The sequence below is a fragment of the Indicator indicator genome, chromosome 14 (genome assembly GCF_027791375.1).
Source record: "Indicator indicator isolate 239-I01 chromosome 14, UM_Iind_1.1, whole genome shotgun sequence".
NCBI lineage: Eukaryota > Metazoa > Chordata > Aves > Piciformes > Indicatoridae > Indicator > Indicator indicator.
Genome location: NC_072023.1, coordinates 19,340,646 through 19,360,877, shown reverse-complemented (window position 1 = coordinate 19,360,877; position 20,232 = coordinate 19,340,646). Strand labels below are relative to the sequence as shown.

Genomic DNA, 20,232 nt, shown 5'->3' with positions numbered 1-20,232 from the left:
TTAAATAGGCAGCAAGATGTGGCGAATGTGTTCCCAGAGGTCATGAAAAGCCTCTTTAGCAGAGCATGCTAGGCTGGCTTATGCCAGGTCATTTAAGCACATTTGTATTGCTAGTCAGATACACAGAGTAGTTCATGATTTTGTAATAAACCATGCAACCTGGACTTTCACTGTGTGTCACAGCAGGATGCAGTACTTGGATTTAAATGACAGTACAATAATTCAGTAACTGTATTTTAATAGTACACTAATCTTTAAAATATGTGAAAAGAAGCAGGATTATGAAATCCAGATGAATCATCTGGGTGCTTTCCTATCACCACTGTCTTTGAGACTGGTTCATTCACCTGGGTTATCAGTCTTTTATTCAGCTCTTACTATTGAAATAGTGCCATTTTTAATACAGAGTTTAGAGAGATTTTCAAAATCAGATTTTATTCCTTTTTTTTCCCCATATCCATTCTCCATAGACATTCCTCCTTTTATCTTAGGAGGAAGTAAATAGAGACAGTATGATTGAAAGATTAGAAAAAACGCTGTTTCAGCCAACTATTTGCAACATTGCTGACTGCAAATTAGAATTCCTGGGTCTATTTGAAAGTCTGGTGCTGTGTTACTGTGTGACTCTGACCAAATCTTCTCCTTTTCTCTCTCACTAATTTTTCCTCCCATGTTAATAAGCACACTGTGTTTACCTAACATTTTACCTTTTGAAAGGACCATACAAACGAGCACACTCACCAGCAGTATTTCTATTTAAATGTTTCTTGTCAGGCACTTATATTTGGAGTGTCTGATGCTTAAATATAGAAACTCAAAGTTATGCAATTCCAGCCTGAGTGAAGCTACAAAGTACAGCTCTTGAATATTTTGTTTATCCCTCAAACTCTGATCTAGATGAAAGGTGGTTCTTTCTTCCTTTGCAACACCAGAGATCAGCTGAGAAAAAAAATCTAGAGCAAACCAAGGATTTAAAGTTCTCTGAGCTCCAAAGTTTTGGTTAGTGACAATTTTCCAATCCTGGGAAGCAAACCTTCAGCCATCCCTACAATAGCAACTGTTTTGATGCTGCTGTGGTACAGGGAATGGGAATGTCTTTACCAGTGCTTGGCTCTTAACTGTGGGTACTTCATTCTATTAGCCATCCATTGTGTGTTTTCACTTATGCCTTATTCTCTATGATTATTTGTGTGTGTTTTGTTCTGGTAGGTAAATGTGCTACTTGAAAGGAAACATTTCATAACCATTAATCAAGATCAAATTTTACTTTCATCACATCTATGCTTATATTATTAGAAGCCTTTTGAGCCTTGACATCCTCTGGTCTAAGCATTAATCATTTTAACTGATATAGAGATAAATGTTTGACTTCATCTAACTCTTTAAAAAACACTGGCATGGAAGAAAAAAACCTTATCAATAGCATCTTAGAATAATTGCATGTCAAAAAAAGGCAGGGACCAATCAATGCTGAGCTTTGCTTAATAAAAATTAAGTGCAGGAAGTAGTTCTAGTTTCCATGATCCCACTGTATAATCTCTTGTCTGTTTAGGTATGCCATCTACCTAGAGTGAATGTGCTATATCTTTTTTTATTATTATTTCTACTCTTTCTTGCTCTAACTACCATGCTGCACTTACACACAACCTTGCTGTAACTGAGAGTGATGCTTGCTAGTCAGTAATGTGGCAGAATGTTAGCTGGGAGATTTTATAGTTAAAAACAAAGGTAAGCCAACACCTGATTCTTCTCATGGTCATGCAGGTGCAAACTGATAGTGAAGACAGTACAGTTCTTGATTTAAACTGGAAGAGCAGAGAATTTTGAATTTGTGTCTACAGATAGGAAAAAGAGTATAAAAGGGCTCACTCAGTACAGGAGTGAAGATCCTAACAGTCGTCTTCACACTTAACCACAATCGTATATTATTACCTGTCTCCCAGAGTTTTTTTTAGACTCCCATGGAATAAATCAGTGTCGTTGCACTGTGGTAAAAGAAATTACTTTAATTATTAGCAACTCGTGATCCAGCATAGAATTTCTAAACATTCTGATTCAATTTTTAATGCATTTGACTTCCAGTGGGGATTTGAGAATGCTCTTTGAAATAACAGTAGTAAAAACATCATGAAGACCAAACAGTGAAGTAATATCACTTTGTAAATACATAGAATGGCTGAAAATTGTTTACTTATCCTCCTGTATGAGAATCAAGCTTCTGTGACCTCCGATTAATTTACCATTAGCCTGAAAACACAATGAAAGTGAATGAAGGGGCAATTTGGAATGACATTTATCAGCTCTGGAAATGTCGACTTCTATTATTTCCACAAGGCCTTATACTTCTTGGCTCCACAGAAGGCTGTGCTGACTTGAATGAAGAAGAGCATTCTTACTACCAAGAATAGTTACAGTGCAGACAGCTTCACTGCTGGATGCCTACAATAGAAAAAAAACCACTTCCCCATTGCTGACTTCCATTAAATGAGACCAAAACTGTTTTATAGTGGACATGCAGAAGACCTTACGTTTACAATAGGATTAAAAAAGGCAACAGAAGAATTGAAGAAAGGGAGAAAAGTAGCACTTCTGTTTTCTAGTAAATATTGGAGGGACAAGATAGCTGAGGGACTGAATCACAAAGACCAGACTGAAAAAGCCTTGCAGCACGAGAATGCAGGTGGGAATCCAAGCTGACTTTGCAGGAAGCAAGAGCCATTCCCATCAGAGGCTGGTTGCGGCTCTGTATGAACTGAAGTGCTGCTCTTGGTTGGATTTCCAGTGGCCAGAGTGCACACTGCAGCTTTTACTTCCATATCTGAAACTAATCAGCCCCTTTTGTTGAGACTTACAACAGAGATCAAGAATAAAATACACATGGGAACTAAGCCCTCTTGGACTGAACTGAAGCAAGTCTGTGGGAAAGTTTGCTTTGCTTCTGGTACTTGCCTTCCATGGAGGTGATTTGGGTCTTCAGGGATCCTTGTGTGGGCCAGGATCACTGTGTTCCACTGATTTGTGCTTAACACTTTGAAGCAACTATCTCAGTACTGATTTTACAGCATTAGAATTGCACTGTGGTGGGATTTTTTTTTTTCTAGATGGAAATTAGTGGAACAGCAGAGAAAGTCCCCCTTACATTTGGCTAGTAGGTTAATCTATTTTATTCTAATTTGTATCTCTGTAAAGTAGCAAACTCATTCTTAAAATGTCAAATGCTGGTTGAACTGGGTGACATTTTTAACACCGAGGCTTAAGTCTCCTAGAGGGTCAACAGAATTCTAGCTTCTAGGTTCCTAAGTTGCTTCTGAGAATAGAGAGTATAGGCTCCTAAGTCAATTTTATGCATTGCTTTTTTCACCTTGATTTTATGCATAAGTTTCATGTAGGACAGCTTAAATACCACTTTAAGGTTGAAAGCCTTGTCCACAATGTCCCTGATACATTTGTCTGCTAAGCTTTAATTTATTTTTAATTATCACTATTACAAAAGTGTAGAAATAGTCAAATACAACAAAAGTGCTTTGCTCAAAGCTTGCTTCTTTAAGGTAATGGAAAAGTTCTGTGCAAGTGCTTTGCAGAATTGTTCTGTGTTGGGAGGCATACATTTACATCATGCTTCCACAAGCGATAGGCAGCTATAAAATTCTTTCTTCATTGCAACACGCCACCCTCTGTGGGAAAAAAAATCAGTATTATATGATAGTAGTTACAGATACCTTAGTGGTAACAGTAAAACACTCAAACATTATGAGTCTAATTCCAGTCTGCTTTGTATTGCTGTAAATCAGGAATAATTCTATAAAACTGAATGTATTTAAAACTTAAGGAGATCAGATCGGCTTCTTCAGTGCCTGGAGCTGAAAGTTGGTTGTGTGATGTAATACTTCCAGTAGCTAAAGGATGGCTTTTCTAAGCCACAGTGTCAGAGGAGAGCTAGGCTAATATCTGATGGTTTGATCTAATACTATATCCATTCATTCTGATAATTTAAAAGTCAGTTAAAATCACTTCTAAAATATCTCCCTTGTTGAAAAGCTTTTTTCCCTTTCCTGTGTTTTTTTTGGTTTTCCCTGTCCCCATCCCCCTCCCCCCCCCACTCCACTGTATTTTATTTTGGTCAAACAAAAATACAATACTTGGAATTTTAATGTCTTTTATAGCACTATCTGTTACTCTGTGTAATCAAGCCAGGTTTAGGAATAATTCCAGTTACCCTGCAAAAAAATGTCACCCAATATTTCTATTTTTACATAAGAATAATTACTGAAATCTTGAAGTCCAGCTCTGCAAAAGATGAAAAGATCTGGCGGCTTACGCAGGATTATTGAGGTTGTTACAGGTTTTGTGGAAAGAAAGGAGAGGTTCTTCTTGCTCTCTTATTGTTGTGGAAGACAAGTGTTAATTTCCTATGATATTTTTATGCTTGGAAGCACAAAAGTATGGGAAATTCAGAGGAAAGCACAAGTTTTGGTTGGTTCATTCGTGTGTTTTTCAAAAGATGCACAAAATCCCTGCAAAAGACCAACAAAGAACCCCAACTGAAAACCCATTCAGTTAAACACATTTTGCCTAGTTTGGAGGTGGTGGTGGCTGAATTTTAATTGAAAATGCTTTTCAGGTCTTATGTAATTTATTCATCCTGAGTTTAAAATAAATTAAAAAAAAAAAAAACTGTAAAAGTGCTCTTCATTTTTATCATAGAAGCATATATCCTGTGATATGAATAATCCTTTCAGAAACAATTCTTGCATACAAAGTGCAAATGGAGGATGTTCTCTGATCATGTCATGCCAATTTTTCAGTTTATCAGTCACTCCAGTTCCGAACCGGAATGACAAGATGATATCACATTTGATCTTAATATATATCATAGAACCTTTCAGGTTTAGAAGTTCATATGAGCTGAAAACAACTGTCTTTGCTTGGACAGTGTTGTGCCAACAGCAGTTTTTTTAATAACACTGTTCTCTTCTGCTTGTCACAGGATGAAGTGGCCCAGCCTCTGAACCTTTCAGCCAAACCCAAGACATCTGATGGCAAGTCTCCCACATCACCCACCTCTCCTCATATGCCAACTCTGAGAATAAATAGTGGGGCCAGTTCGCTCAAGTCCTCTGTGCCAGCAACATTATCTAGTCCTTCAGCCAGAGCAAACACAATAGGTAAGCTCAGTTTCATTTGTCCCTCCTCCTAACGATTAGTGATGATAATGGAAGCTGAGCATTTGTCATTCAGTGCCAGACAGTGGTCTGTGAGCTGTGTGTGGGTTGACCATAGTACTACATTAGCTGATGCCAATGAAGAAATTCACCATTTCAGAAGTGTCTTTTGCAGACTCAGAAAACAAAGACCTATGGTGTTTCAGATAAGGCTTTATTGATAAAAGCTAATAAATGTTGTTTGCTGAATGGCATACATTACAAATAGCAACATAATATCAGGCGTTAAAGATCCATGATGTGCCATCTAAAAGTGACAGCTAAACTTAAAAAAATCCCCTCTATGTTAAAAGATACAAACATATCTCTGCAAAAATTACAGGTTTAATCCTTAGTGTGCAGAAAAAGCTGCATGGAGCATTATTTTACCATGCTCTAAATAATCACCAGGTTGATTTAAAAAAACGAGTTTGATGTGTTTGCAAAAAGTCTTAACTGGCTGGTTTTAATATTGTTCCGGAAATTCGTGTTTATTCTTCCCTCTGCCAAAATTATCCCTTTGCCTAAAGACCATCTAAATACTAACTGTCTTAGTGGTGATTTTACAAGTCTGATGTGTTAAAAGGACTGCTCTCTAAGTAAAGTGTCTACACACTTGGTTCTTCATCTTTGTAACTGAAACATTTTCTTCCATTCAGTTATGGAATACAACCTGAACTGTGATTTCAGCATGTAAATCAAGTTCTCTTTAGGGAATTAAGTGAGGTGGATTGTTGTACCTTTGCTACTCAGTGTCCTAAAGCATCTCCTGATGGCCACTTTCAGGGATGGCACAGGAAACAAAAGAAGCTGAAGGCTGAACTGATCAGAAGCTGTTTCTGTGATATCTCAGTGTTGTGTAGTGAAGTCTTTTTGTGTCTCTGTGGGTCTTTCCCAAGTTCATTGTAGCCTGTGTTCTACCTACATAGGCACCAGTAGTTATCAAGGTCAAACCAGATCCAGCTGCCACTGTGGTATCCTCCCACAATGCATATATGATTATTGCTAATGTTGATGAGAGTTATGTGTATCAGGCAAGGAATATGCTTCTGTGCCTTTGAGAAGAGAAAATAACTTTATTTAGTATGACACGTTACAATTCTGTAAGTATTTAGTAAATATGACATTTGTAATTGTTAATGCATTTTTATTATTATTATTGTTGTTATTATTATTATTATTATTATTATTATTATTATTATTATTATTATTCTCTAGGTAATTATGCAGGCCATCTTTATTTGATTTCTGTATATGAGTTCCCAACTTTTTACATCAAATCCTTCATTCTTAATAGAGTGAGCATCTGACCTGCATCTGAGTGGCAGGCCATCTCTTGTTCTGTCCTCTCCAATCTTCTTTCCATACACACCTGATATTTTTCATAGGTTTGAGACCCCTGCAATTTACTTCTCTTAACAAGATGCAGATTTTGAAATGCCGTACCTGTAATGAGTGATAATGTAATTGGATAAAAGCTCTGAGGATGAATAGAGCTTTAAAGGTCACTCCTGTAAGAAGAATTAATGTGTTATACCATTAATAAACCATGGAAAACTGTGAAGCAAAAGATAACATACTTAAGTTATTGTTAATGACATAGAGTTCACTGCTGTATAACTCTCAGCTACAAATATAGAAAGTGACTTTTTGAGGTTGCTGAGCAGTATCACCATGCATGCTGTATATATAAGATAAGCAGTCTTTGGTGCAGAAGCTGGATGGATATAGCCTACCTCTAACAAAGGTTTATCCTTTCATGGAGGCTTAGAACACTCCATAGAGTCTTTTTGTGGTAGTAGGTCAGATCCAACCAAAGTTACAGTAAGTAAAACTCACCACCATGTTGAAACCATTTGGTGATCTTAAAAAAGTGAATGTGAAATTGTAAGTCACTTTCTGGTAGGAAATACACCATGAAAAATTTTGCTATTATTTTTAGCAAATGTACTAAAATCTCTAAAATTGGTAGAGAAACTTGATCACTTTTTTATCTGGAGAGATGAGTCCCTCTACAAAAACTCACTGGGAAACATGCAGGCATTTGCCAGACCGTTACTTCTACTATTTGAATGATTTGCACTGTCAATGCAAGGCACAAGTTGTCTGTCCTAGGTATGCACAGTCCACCTTGCTGGGATGCAGTTGAGCTGTCACTTCTCACCACCACTAACTTCAAATTAAAACCATTCTCTGAAAGCAGATCTTCAGACTATTGGGTTCCCATGGTGTGTAGAAATGCTCATGTATTGTTCAGTTGTCTTTGAAGGATGTAAACTTGTAGCCTCCTGTGATTAACAGTATAGCTGCATTTGGGCACACAGATACAGTCCTTTTGTAGAGCTCTTCTTATAGTGTATAAATTATGCTACAGACTGAGCAGTCACAAATGTCATGGCTTCATGTATGACTTTAAATCCAAGCATTTCTTTTTGGGAACAGGCATATGTCCGTGTACTATAAACAGAAACAACTTCTCTCTGCCCTTTGCCATTATCTGCAACATCTCTATGCTAGTTTGGCAATCCTTGTAACTAAGTGCATTTTATGTAATGCAGTTCCCCTCTCTGTCAATAATTCACCACCTACCCTAAACAACAATAATTTACATTCAACTCACTTCTATATTAATCATTTCCCTGCACACCAGCATCTTGGCAGCTACTGAAAAACATAAGGAGTGCTTGCTTTTATTCACTGTCATGTGCCAAACTGTCTCAAAGATAGCAGTATTCAGGAAAAGCCAAATAGTCTGGAGAAGGGCATGAATTCCAGTTCCTAGGCAAATTCAGCTGTATTACAGACTGAAAGTATTATACCTAGCCTAATCAACAGCACAACCAGCAGTACTACTACTGTTTGTTTGTTTGATTGTTTGCTTCCTTTTTAATTTATTCTGACTACATGCAAGCTTGATCAGTAACAGATGCAAAGTGGAGAAGAATCCAAGCAAGCTGATAAAATGGAGGCAAAAAAAAAAGAGAGAGAGAAAAAATATCAACTGGTAGCACTGTGATAGTGCAGGTTATGTCCTTCCTTTTTCTGGGAAAGCTGGAATTACTGGAATTCCATTGGTTGGGAATTACTGAACTGGGTCATTTGATAAAAGTAACATGGATCAAGTTACTTCATATGAAACTCTCAGGGTTCCTGGCTATCTAGCCAAAAGCTAACTGTTAGTACAATTAACTGCAGCAGTCAAACCACACAGAAACTTCTTCAGTTTTGAGTGCCAGGGAAGACAGGAATAGTAGTTCCATTCTGAGTGCAGTCTGGAAAAAAAAAAAACAAACAACAATAAAAGCTCAAACCAAACTAAAATCCCAACAGCAGTGCAGCACCAAACTAATCTGACATCAGCTTCTTCCCCTGAAATGTTTTAAGCAACAAGACAATGTCCTACGTTTTTGGCAATCAGTGGATCAGATAGAAGAGTCTAGCAATACAACAAGGATGTGTAATCTGACATGATTAGACAAGGCTCTTTAGGAACAGAACATTCATAATTGAGACAAAGAAAGAGTATTAATAACACTTTCCTAACACGGCAGTTAGCCATTTTATATTTCCTTTCTTTAATCTTAGTGTTTTTCAACAAATCATGGGATTTAATAGCGTGTTTTGGCAGATTAGAGGATTTATGGCCCAGATGTTTTTTGTTCTAAAAATGGATTAGGGTGTAAAGTTTGCTGGAATCCATGGAACATGTTGAGGCAAGCCGGTCATTTTGTGTGTGATTAGTGCCTGCCTTCTGTCTCACAGTCCCTCCATCTGTCACAATTCACCAATGGATCTGGTTAGATTTAGCCTCATGTCACAAACAGAAGTCCCTTTTCTGGGCAATTTCATATTACAGATTCATTTTATGCCGTTTTTATGCCCTAGTTAAAAGACAGAAAGAAGTGTGTGCGTGCACACGCGTGTGGAGCTGTGGAGAGGGGGAGGGAGATTGATATATATTAGCCTCTCCTTTAATGTTTGAAAAATAGACCGGGGCTGGGAGTCTCCCATCAGTATTCTATCCTACAAATCACATGCAGATCATAATAAGTATAATCTACAGTACGCTGAAGGAAAAAAATGACAAAGTGTCACATTTAAAATTAAATAGTATTAGCTGTGCTGGTGATGCTTGTAACGTTTTAAAAGGAAATAATTCAGTGAATACTAAGGCTAAGCTCTAGGCTGTGAATTTGCAGCAAAACAGTGGACGTTTGACCTACTATTAGCAGCATGAATAGGAGTGGGATTGTAGGTCCGTGTAGCTGTGGTTTCTTACACATTTCTGAATGACAGGTGGTGGTGGGGAGCATTCACTGGATGAAGTTTCTCTTCCCAGCCATTCTGCATCTCGTATCTATAGCAAACCACCGCCACCTGTGGTTTATTTTAATGTATTCACAAGTTTAAAGAGGAGGAAGAATTAAATGGTCTATTTTTAAGAGTTTAGGATTGCTGGCATGATCAAAGCTCCCCCTAACTCTTATCCAGTTACATCCTGCTGCATACAAACCACAGGGCTAACCTCTGCAGCATCAGGGAAATATTGAAATTAATGGGATCAAATATCAGGACAACGATTTTGGCACCGAGCTTTCTCATACTTCTTATCCAGGTGGCTCTGTCACAACAGTAACGGAATTACAAAGCCTGGACGAGTTTCTGGGCATTACCTTTTAACTCTTTCTCGTTAATAATGCTAAAGTGTTGGTGTGTCTCATGGATGAAACCTAAAGCGTTTTCTTGTGGCTTTCTTTTTAAGATATCCTTTCTTCTATCATGCCGTCAGGTTATTTAAATGACCACGATGCTGTTACCAAGGCAATCCAGGAGGCCCGGCAGATGAAGGAGCAGCTTCGGAGGGAACAGCAGGTGCTGGATGGGAAGGTGGCCGTTGTGAATAGCCTGGGTCTCAATAACTGCAGGACAGAAAAGGTGGGTTTCCAACACTCCCTTTGCATTTATTTAGTACACTCTACAGGGGCATAGATTCTTCCTCTTCTTTCTCATTTTTAAGCAGAGTAGTTACTTCTTTAAAATAAAAATGAGAGGGGTAATGAAAACCACAAGCAAAAGATGACACAAGAGACAGCACGAGTGGGAAGGAGGCAGAGATAGTTAAAACCCTCATGAAAACTTTGGAGGCCACTAATTCTCTGTTCCAGCCTGTCAACATGTATTACGAGGAGGTGATCTTGAAATCTCTGGGTCTAAGTGGAAATCTTACTTTATGGAAATGCTTAACTGTGGGATGAGCTGGATTTGAAAATATTCAAGCTTCTTTCAGAACATAAGCTTTGCTGATACTGAGGCTCAGCTTCTGGGTATTTAGCCTTCTGAGGTTGTCATATATGATATTTTGTGACCATTGCAATGTGGCACAGTCATGTCATGTTAGATGAATTAACAAAATTGAAAAAATGGAGAATTGACAACACAAACTGCACCAAATATTTGCAGTGAAACTTTGAGGCAGTGGAATGTATGGACCTCACCACCTTCTGCTTTTGAACTGGCCTGTGAAGCTGTGCTGTAACAAAATATCAACAAAATGGATAGTCTCTGCTGAAATTTGTGTGTTGTAAGCTTTGTGTGTGTCAAACGAGTTGTGATTTGCTGTTTTTCTCTGGAAATACCTCATGTCCTTCCATGCACTGCCTTGCCTTATGGAGGATAAATAGACCTGCCAGTTCTTGCTGCCACATTTATAGTGAGCTCTCCTTACAACACAGAATCAAAGAATGTTAGGGGTTGGAAGGGACCTCAAAAGATTGTCAAGTCCACCCTCACTGCCAGAGCAGAATCACCTAAATTAGGTCACAGAGGAATGCATCCAGACAGGCTTGGAATGTCTTCAGAGAAGGAGACTCCACAACCTCTCATGGCAGCCTGGTCCAGTGCTGTGTCACCCTCATAGTTAAAAAGTTTTTTCCTTATGTTCCCATAGAACCTCCTCTGCTCCAGCTTGCACCCATTGCCCCTTGTCCTGTCACTGGACATCACTGAGCCTGGTTCCATCTTCCTGACACTGCCCTTCACATCTTTATAAGCATGAATGAGGTCATTCCTCAGGCTCCTCTTCTCCAAGCTAAATGGATCCAGCTCCCTCAGCCTTTCCTTAGAAGGGAGATATTCTATTCCCTTCATCATCTTTGTGGCTCTGCTTCACAGTCTTTCAAGCAGTTTGCTGAGGTCCTTCTTGAACTGAGTGGCCCAGAACTGGACACAATATTCCAGATGCAGCCTCACCAGGGCAGAGTAGAGGGGCAGGAGAACCTGTCTCAACCTACTAGCCATACCCCTTATAATCCACCCCAGGATGCCATTTGCCTTCTTGGCCACAAGGGCACATTGCTGGCTCATGGTCATCCTTCAATCTACCAGGACCTCAGGTCCCTTTCCCTTACATTGCTCTCCAACAGGTCAGCCCTTGTACAGGTGCATAACACTGGTACATAGACATCCAAACTCTGTGTGTGTCTCAACATCACATGCTTAGCAAGACTTTTTCCTCAGTTTCTCTATTCCCCTGCAGTATTTTCTGGGGTGATACAGCCTTTGTCATGTAGTACAACAAAGGTGACTCTTGCTGCATTTGGTGTAAACTGAGTTTTATTGAAACCACTTTTAGTGGATTTTCACTGTAAAGCCAGGTGTGAATCACTGAGATAGATAGGCAGAGAAATGGAATGAATAAAAATGATCAGCGATCTAGCAGAAACTTGAAAGTCAGTCATCCTAGGAAGCTTGTGAGTCAAACAGTATTGTCCAGAATGAGCAGATTGCTAATTTGGATAGCTTTCCATTTTCCCTGGTTTTAGATGGAGTTAGATCAATAAGCTGTGAGAAGCCAGCATTCTGGGTAATGAATGTTAAATGTACATGTGAGGCTCTCACTACTGTACTTTTTTCACCAGCCTATCCTGGGTGTAAGTGATGTAGAAATGACTCCAATTTCATGTACTTTTCTTGAGAGGAAGAGGAAGGAAAAAAGAGGTCAGTGTAGTAGGAATCTTACAGTACATACAACCTCTCTTAGAAGAATAAGAGCACTGGTATGGGGAGAGAGGAAAAAGGGAGGGATGGAGCATGTTTATGGCATTTCATATAGAAGAGTACCAGAAGAGAAAAGGGAAAAGCAGAGTGTCAGATATAAGAAGAAGTGATCACAAGCACAAAGGAATTTATATTCAAATATTTAAGCATTCTTGAAAGGATGCTCGGAGCAGAAATTTCTTTTCTCTGCTCCCCATGTAGAAATGACTTTAACACTCAGCCAGATGCTAATGCAAAGTGACTCAAGCTATTCCTCGCAAGCATAGCTAAATTGCCGTTATTTGTTAAGCGCATTGAATTCAGCTGTGGATACAGCAGTTGGTTGCATTCAGAAAGCATCTGTACCCTTTTTTCCCCCCCTCCTTTTTTTTTTTTTTTAAATCCTCCAAAGCAGAGACAACTCTACCTATCTCCCCCCTCTCCTCCCTTGTGCTGGCTGGGAATTGTCAAGTGACAACCGACCAAATCCTTTTGGACAGGAAGCCTTCATCCTGAGTTCTATATACTTGCAAAGCAGGCCTTGTGGTTGGATCAGGAAGCCCATTAAAAGCACTTTGATGGTATGGAAATTCATCTTCATGAAGCACCCAGGCCCCTAAGCAGCATGCTGTTTAGCTGTGGTTACAGATCAGTCATTCACATCGGAGGGCAGTAATTGTGCTGACGGCTTGTTCAGCAGTGGAAGTACATAAAATAATCCCAGGCCCTCCACCATGGCATTGGGAGTTAATCTTCTTTAATACAGATCAGCTGTTGTTCTAACACATGACTTTATGCTGGCTCTAGTGACTCTGCACAGCCTTTTGATTAAGTAACAGGAGTGGAACCATCTGCATTCACTTTATTCTGTTACTTTCCTATTGTTGGGATTCTCCTTACTCCTTCTGTTTTCACTTCTCACCCTCAAGCCCAGTTGAAGTTTATTCTCCTCTCTAATTCATGCCTCCTGGTGGGCTCGTGGAGGGCAGAGAGGAGTTCTTTTACAAGGTAGCAGGAAATAAAAATTGTTTGCTCAGTTGAATTTTTTTCTAAAGTAACTGTAAGGCTTGGGAGTTTTGATACAATAAATGCTAGATTTTTATTGAGGTACACCAATTATTTTATTTTACTCATTTTACATAGAGACAGGAAAGAACAGAATCAGTTTGGATGGAGCTCTCCTAGATTTTCACTGCATTTTTGAGTTGCTGAGCTGACCATGTAAGCCACCAAGCACTAGTTAAGAAGCTGTACTTTTTAACTTGCTAAGTATCCTCAGGTGTCTCTTGTTTTTGACCCACCAGAGGAAAAGACATAGGCTGTAAAATTTAGGTGCTTGTTGTCCTTTCCCATGTGTGCTTTAGTCTGTCCACTGACTTACCAGCTGTGAAGTTCAGATCCAGACAAACACTTCAACTTCTCTAAAGTTTGTGTCTGTTTGATCTGGGACTTTAAAGTTTTCTCCCTTATTAAGAGCAAGATTTGAGAGAAAGGCAAGTATCACTGTTTTGAATTAAATTTTATCCTATTTTTCCCTTTCTTTTTCAAAGGAAAGAAAAAGAGATGGTTGGGGAGGTGGATATTGAGTAATAGAGTGCTGCGTTGTTACTGCTGAGGATTTGCCTTCAGAAGCTCATAGTCCCACTGGGCCTCTTAGAAGCATCCTCCTGAACTTTTGAGATGTTACATTTTCTCACTGGTTGCTTCCTGACAGGAAAATTTTTGGGTGGGGGGATGGAATTAAAAGAAGGTTAGCCTAATGTAGCTATGTGTCTGTGGGCATAATCATACTTAGAAATGTACATTAAGTACAGAAGAAAGGCTCCCCTTCCACTAGAGTGAGCTCAATCTTTGCAGGCAACAAATATTCATCTGGGGCTATCCCAGATTTTCCTTCCTTTGTTTCAGTGCCTAGTGTAATCATGGAGACCTGCAGTTCTCTGACGCCTGCTGAGTTTTTTGTTGTATGAATTGCTGGTGTAGCTTACCAGTCAAGGCTGGCTCTGTGCAGTTATGAATACCTATGTTAGACTCTTGGTGGGGATGTATCTGCTAGGGGTTGCTGGGCAGGCTGAGGGCTGGAAATCACCTTTCTGAGACTCTGTTAAAGTTCTTGGGGCTTTTCTCTGCACGTAAACATGACCTGTTATCTGGCTCATGTTCCCAGATGGGTTGATACCTCTGGACAGGCAGACCTGCCAGCTGAAGGGCAGGACTTTTGTGGACTTGGAGGAGTCACAAATGAGAAAAGATTTGTAAAAATGACTAGGATAATTTGGGTGAGTCACTTTATGGGCATACAACTTGGACCATCTTGAGGGATTTCATTTTCAGAGGATTACAGTAAAAACTATGAGCATCATGATGAACATGGATTTTACTGAAACCTATTTTAATTGCAAATGCAATAAAACATATTTTTACATTACTTTTCTTGGAAGCATTTCCATGTATAAATGAGAAGTGTATGTATATGTTTTTCTGGTTTCTTGGAAACCAGGAGCATAGTTTTATTTGTAATTGTCATCTATAGTTAATTATAGCTTGATAGGTGCTATACATAAACAAGGTTACCTTTTATACGTGTAGCTTAGAGCGCAGATTGTCGTCTAGTGCAAACAGCACAACAGGCAGCATCAGCAAGTGGACTCTGGTCTATTTGTTCAGCCCCCAACCTGCCTGTTCCTCTGCGAGGGGAGATGTACACAGACACAAAGAGCCAGCATGTGTGTGCATGCATACAAGCCTGAAGTGCACTCTTTCAGAGATACACAGCACAAACACGTACTGAGCTAGCCAGTAATTCTCTGACTATAGTCAAACTCTCAAACATGTTTATACATACCCTGGTAACTGTAAAAATGGGTGAAGGGGGCACACAAGCAGGTATTGGAGCATGTGGTCCAAACACAGGTCCTGGTTTGCTAAAGGTACAGGCAGCTGGGACAGTTGTGCAAGTATGAATAGCCACACAAGGGTTTCAGGTGTGTGCAGACAGTCACATCTGAAGCACACTCTGAGATGAGAGCATCTGAATGCGTGTACCTCCTGTGCTGAAGTGTTTCTTAACCTGCGATACGAGTTGCTTGGAGTGTGTCCTTTTAAAAGGCCCTGACGTGTACTTGTCTGCTGGACTGTAACTAAAGACCTATTTGTAACAATATTTATTCCAGCATTGTAGGCAGGATCCTATTTATTACTCATGCTTATGGAACACTAGGTTCAGGATGTCTTTCCTCCCATTCCCACCCAGCCCTCTGCTCACCATTCTCCCCACCCCCACCTCCCTCTCTTCCCCTTAAGAGTGTGCCAAACATGAAATGACAGTGACCAATGTTGACTTAATGTGGATGTTTAATAATGAAAAAAGTGTGCCAGTTCCAGTGTTAGTTACAAATGGCAGTAAGTATAGCGGGTGGCAGCACTGTAATAATTTTACATCCATCATTCCTTCCTGATGCCTCACTGGCTGCCTGATGGATGGGAATAGCAGAGTTAACTCTTAAGGAACTGCTGTGATCTGCTGAGCTTAAATGAATTCTGTCCTTGCTCTCCCCTCGGGGAGGAGGGGGATACTGAGAATCTCAAACCCACAGATCCTGCTGTCTTTGAGAAATAAAAGACTGGAGCTTACTTTACTAAAGGCATGAGGAGGAGCTGGTTTAACACATGGGGTTAAAATTTCTCTTGTAATAGAGAATTTTACTTCAATAACATTTTTTAAATTCCCCTAATGGTTAAATTTCAACCAGAAAGTCAAGAAAAAACATGGAAGAGAGAAAGGCAGGGAAGAGAAAGAAAGAGAAGGGTTGGTAAAAATGGACTCCAAGCCTGTACTTGCCGCAGATGCTTACAGTCCATGGGTCAGACTAGACAAAATAAGTTGTCATGATTGAAACCGGGAAGGATGGGACCTGGCACAAGCCAAGGTTACCAAACAGGAGAAACCCACTGGAAATAAGTCAGAGGTGCAGTACTAACATCAGAAACCAAATCACTTTGTAAGAGTTGAAACCTGCCCATTTTCATAATCTCCTTAGTATTGTACTGGAAAAATACTTCTAGCATTGGCTGTGACTTGCTCTTCAGTCTGCTACCCACAGACATTACATACACACACACCTCTGCAAGTTCAGAGTATAATTTGCAGCCCATCGTATTCCTCACTGTCCTGTAAAACACTAGGAAGGATGATCAGTGTAATGGTTTTGTCCTTTTCTCAGATCCCTGTTTGGAATAATTACTATACATTGTGGGGACCAGGGAGTATCTTGCAGAGAATGGATTGCTAGAGTCCCATGACACAGAAGTTAACATATTACCCTAACAACTGTTTACGCCCTTCTTTATTACCCTTTTTCCCTGGCCTCATCCTAATTTTGTCTTACTGAGGTTCTTTGCCAGCAGAAATTCTTGTATGTGGGGTGCAGTCCTCTTTGTTAATGCTATCGACACAGAGCAGACAGTTTTCAGAAAGCAGGACAAGGCGGCGAGCAGGTATTATGTCATCACCCATCCATCACCCTGTATGTCAGCCTTTCAGTAAGCCCAATCAGCAGGCTCAACAGGATCTTTCATGTTCAAGGAGTCCTCTATTCAACAGGGCTACTGTATCCATTGTCATTTCTCCTGAAACTTTGCTCAAATCTAATTAAAAGCACATGTCAAGTTTGCACACTGCAAAGATCAGATTTAGTTTTACCCAGCACTGGTAACTAAGCATTAAACATTTTGATTTGTTTCAGCTGAAATTTTATTTCATTTTCCTATCCCCAACCCCTATCTTTTTTTTTCTTTTTTTTTTTTTTTTCCATTTGCTTTGTGGAAGTTGTGTGTATTTATATTTACAGCCTCTGCATTTAATGGCCACATGCCTTGTTTTCACAGATGGCCAGTGGAAGACTTCCCCTCCCCCCTTTTCTTTTAGTGAAGCCTGCCTTTGGTTTTGCTACTTTTGTCACAGTGCCACTACTCTCAGTTAGCAAGTGCCTACACATGGGAGGGGGAAGATTCTGCAAATAAGGATTTTCTTTTATTCCCCCAAGGATTTTTGCTCTCTATTTTAAAAGACCTTTCTTTTTTTTTTTTTTTCAGTCTTGATTGACCATCGTCTATTAAAGGCCCAGATACATTTTTCCATTAAAAAAATAAATATCTGTATTTTCGTGTGTCTTTAGTGCATCGTTATGGGCAGGGTTAGCTAATAAAAAATTAGATGCACAGAGGGAGGGGCAAATTCTGCCCACAGATGTGTGCATGAAATTCCTGTTGAAGTTAAGAACAGCAGGCAAAGAGGCAAGGGAAGAACCCTGGATCCTTGCAGCTGCTGAAGTCTGAATGGGCATTTAAGTCTTCGTTCACTCCAAGGGCAGAGATTGGAAACATTCGCAGGCTAGTATGGATCAGGGAAGACTGCAGCTGGTTATACCTTAGTGGAAATTTTATTAGGCCAATAAAGATGGATCAGATCCCTCCTGAAAAAGAAAAAAATATATACAACCAATTTGGAGTTCTCGTTATGTCTTTCGAGCTTTTTGAGTCTCCTGGTTTAAGTTCTAAGCTGTGCCCTACAGCCACAAGAGCTAATCACTTCCTGAGATTTTATTAGTATTTTTACATAATCACGTGCCTCCCACAGCACATTGATGGGCACCAGGATCAGTGCAGTTCCTCTCTTCAGTGTAATACAGACTGAGCCTTCTGTGAATTGTGCCAACTTAAGTCTCCTGAGGGTCAGCCTGTCCTGTCCTGCCCATCCTAGAATGCACAAACAGCAACTGGTGTGTTTTGGGGTTGCTGAACTTGACCTTTAATTGAGCTGAGGGGTAGACAAGCTACATCTTGTTGCATGAGTGAGAAAATGTTGTGGTTTCTTTCTTAGGAGATAACCTGGATAGCATGTCAACTTTTTCGTTAGAACTGGAAGAAAGGGAAACAAAGGTACAGCAGCCTTCATAATTTTAACACGTTCTAGGAAAAAGTAGAAAACAGTAGATGATGTATCTGTAATGCTGCTGGACCAGTCCTAGCTGCATTTTCATTTAAAAATCTTGACTTGCTCTATCTCTCAGAGCTCATAACCAAATCAAAGGAGGACCTCAGTGTCCTCATCTTCTGTAGAGTTGCAGCTTTGTATCAGTTTGTTTCCAAGTCAAATAATGTATTTTACTGAGGAAGTAACTCTTTTTCTAATAAAGAATAATAATTAAAAAAAAAATCCTAGGGACCTCATCCCTCCCAACTTATTGAGGATTTTCCTCTTTATGTTTCAGTAAACTCTGTCTTCCGTTCAGTGCTTTGAAAGGAGCTGACTTGAGAGCTATTAGAAACTAAATACTTATGTCCACAATGAAAATGACTGTACAGATTTCAGCAAATCCCCCCGTGGCTGGGTGTCTACTCCTTAGAGAAGAATAGTTAAATGTCTGAGCCTACTTGATCCATCTGCTTTTTTCTCTACAGCGCCTTCTAGGGAACCTCTCTACTGAGTCCATGTAGAACTTCCTATAGATTACAAATCAGATGCAGTAGCTAGGCAGTATTGAACCAATCTGGATTTGAATATATACCATAAACCAGAAGATAATGGCTTCTTTACCAAATGGTGTAGACTCAATTAAGACTGGGTCTAAGAATTCTGAGATAAGTACCATGAAATAGGAAGTCCCACAAATAAAGCTTCTAATGCTGCTTTTAGGTTCTGTGGGTGGATTATTCCATGAAAAAGAAAGATCCTCAGATAAGAAAGGCTGAAAGAGCTGCGGGGGTGGTGCATGCATTGTTTCTTCATACTCAACTTTGAAGCAACAACAACAACAAGAATCTCCCAAATGATAAATTACTGTGACTATAATTATAAATAATCTTTCATCTTCTTTGGTGGCCCACAAAGTTTATATAATTGGAAGGCTAAAACCCTTCTTTGTTGTTTCTTCTCTTTTCATTAGTACAGTAGAAGACTATAAAATTGTTCAGCCAGAAGGGATATAACAATTACTGAGTCAACATTTGAAAGCCTCACTCTATTTTATCATTTTGTGCATGTGCTTTTTATAAATTATACAGCCCTGCAAGCGTTACTTAAGCAAGGTCCATTGTAATGGAGGATCTGTAACTGCTCTTGGTTTTGTTTTGTTTTGCTTTGTCTTGTGACATGTGCTATCAGCAAGAATCACAGTTCCACACTCAAGGCCATTATGATCTTGAGGTTATATTTTAAAAATAAGATATAGGAGTGCTAGTTTCAGTTCCTAAAACTACCAGTCTTTGTAAGGGACCTCTGGCAAGTCACATAATATGTGACTCAGTTTCCATTCTGGTAAACGGAGTTAATAACACTGCCTTTCATTGTGAAGTTTTGTGGTGAAATTCACCGACGAGTGCAGAACGCTTGGGCAGTGTGATCTGTTACACTGAAACACCTAAATCTAAACAGAGAGTTCCTCCAAATAGAGCTGGAAGTTCTCTTACAGCAGTTATAGGTGTACCAGGCTCTGGATTGTAATATGGTTTGGACTGGGACATAGTCTGTCTGTACAGTACCTATTTTGAAGCACCGTGGCAGGATTAGAGACTGAACTGCAAATAATTCATCATGTGCAAAGTTCTGCATACAGCTCTCACTACTGCCAGTGGTTCCTCTAAGCTCTTCCAGCTCTGTCATACGACCTCATGTTTTCCACATTTTGAAAGACTGTGGATGAAGATTTTATAATACAAGCTATTCTGATGTTTATTATTGCAGGAGGCAGAGGAATTGCACAGAAAGATTATTTTTACAGTCTTCACTCATGTCAGATGTCAGATAAGACTCTTCACCTTTTTGGAGAGCTAAGGGAAATATCATAATGCTGAATGGATAACACCTGGCACCACCAGCGTGCCTGATAATTAAAGATGTTTTTCTGTCATAAACAGAGGTGAACTTTCATTGCAGGATCACAGTCTAGCAGCTTATCTGCCTAGTACTTTAAGATTTGATGTATATTGGCCAAGG

At 39.5% G+C, this 20,232-nt stretch overlaps 1 protein-coding gene across 4 annotated transcripts in view; it reads left to right on the top strand.

Annotated features, from left to right (window-relative positions):
* Positions 1 to 20,232, top strand: part of SOX5 (SRY-box transcription factor 5) — a 257,211-nt gene that overhangs the window by 220,255 nt on the left and 16,724 nt on the right. For 3 of the 4 annotated variants that reach the window (XM_054386406.1, XM_054386405.1, XM_054386404.1), the window contains exons 9-10: positions 4,988 to 5,165; positions 9,991 to 10,136. The exons of the other annotated variant lie outside the window; for it this stretch is intronic. In XM_054386406.1, the coding sequence (XP_054242381.1) occupies positions 4,988 to 5,165; positions 9,991 to 10,136 (324 nt within the window). The remainder of the gene's footprint in view (positions 1 to 4,987; positions 5,166 to 9,990; positions 10,137 to 20,232) is intronic. 4 annotated transcript variants of the gene reach the window in all.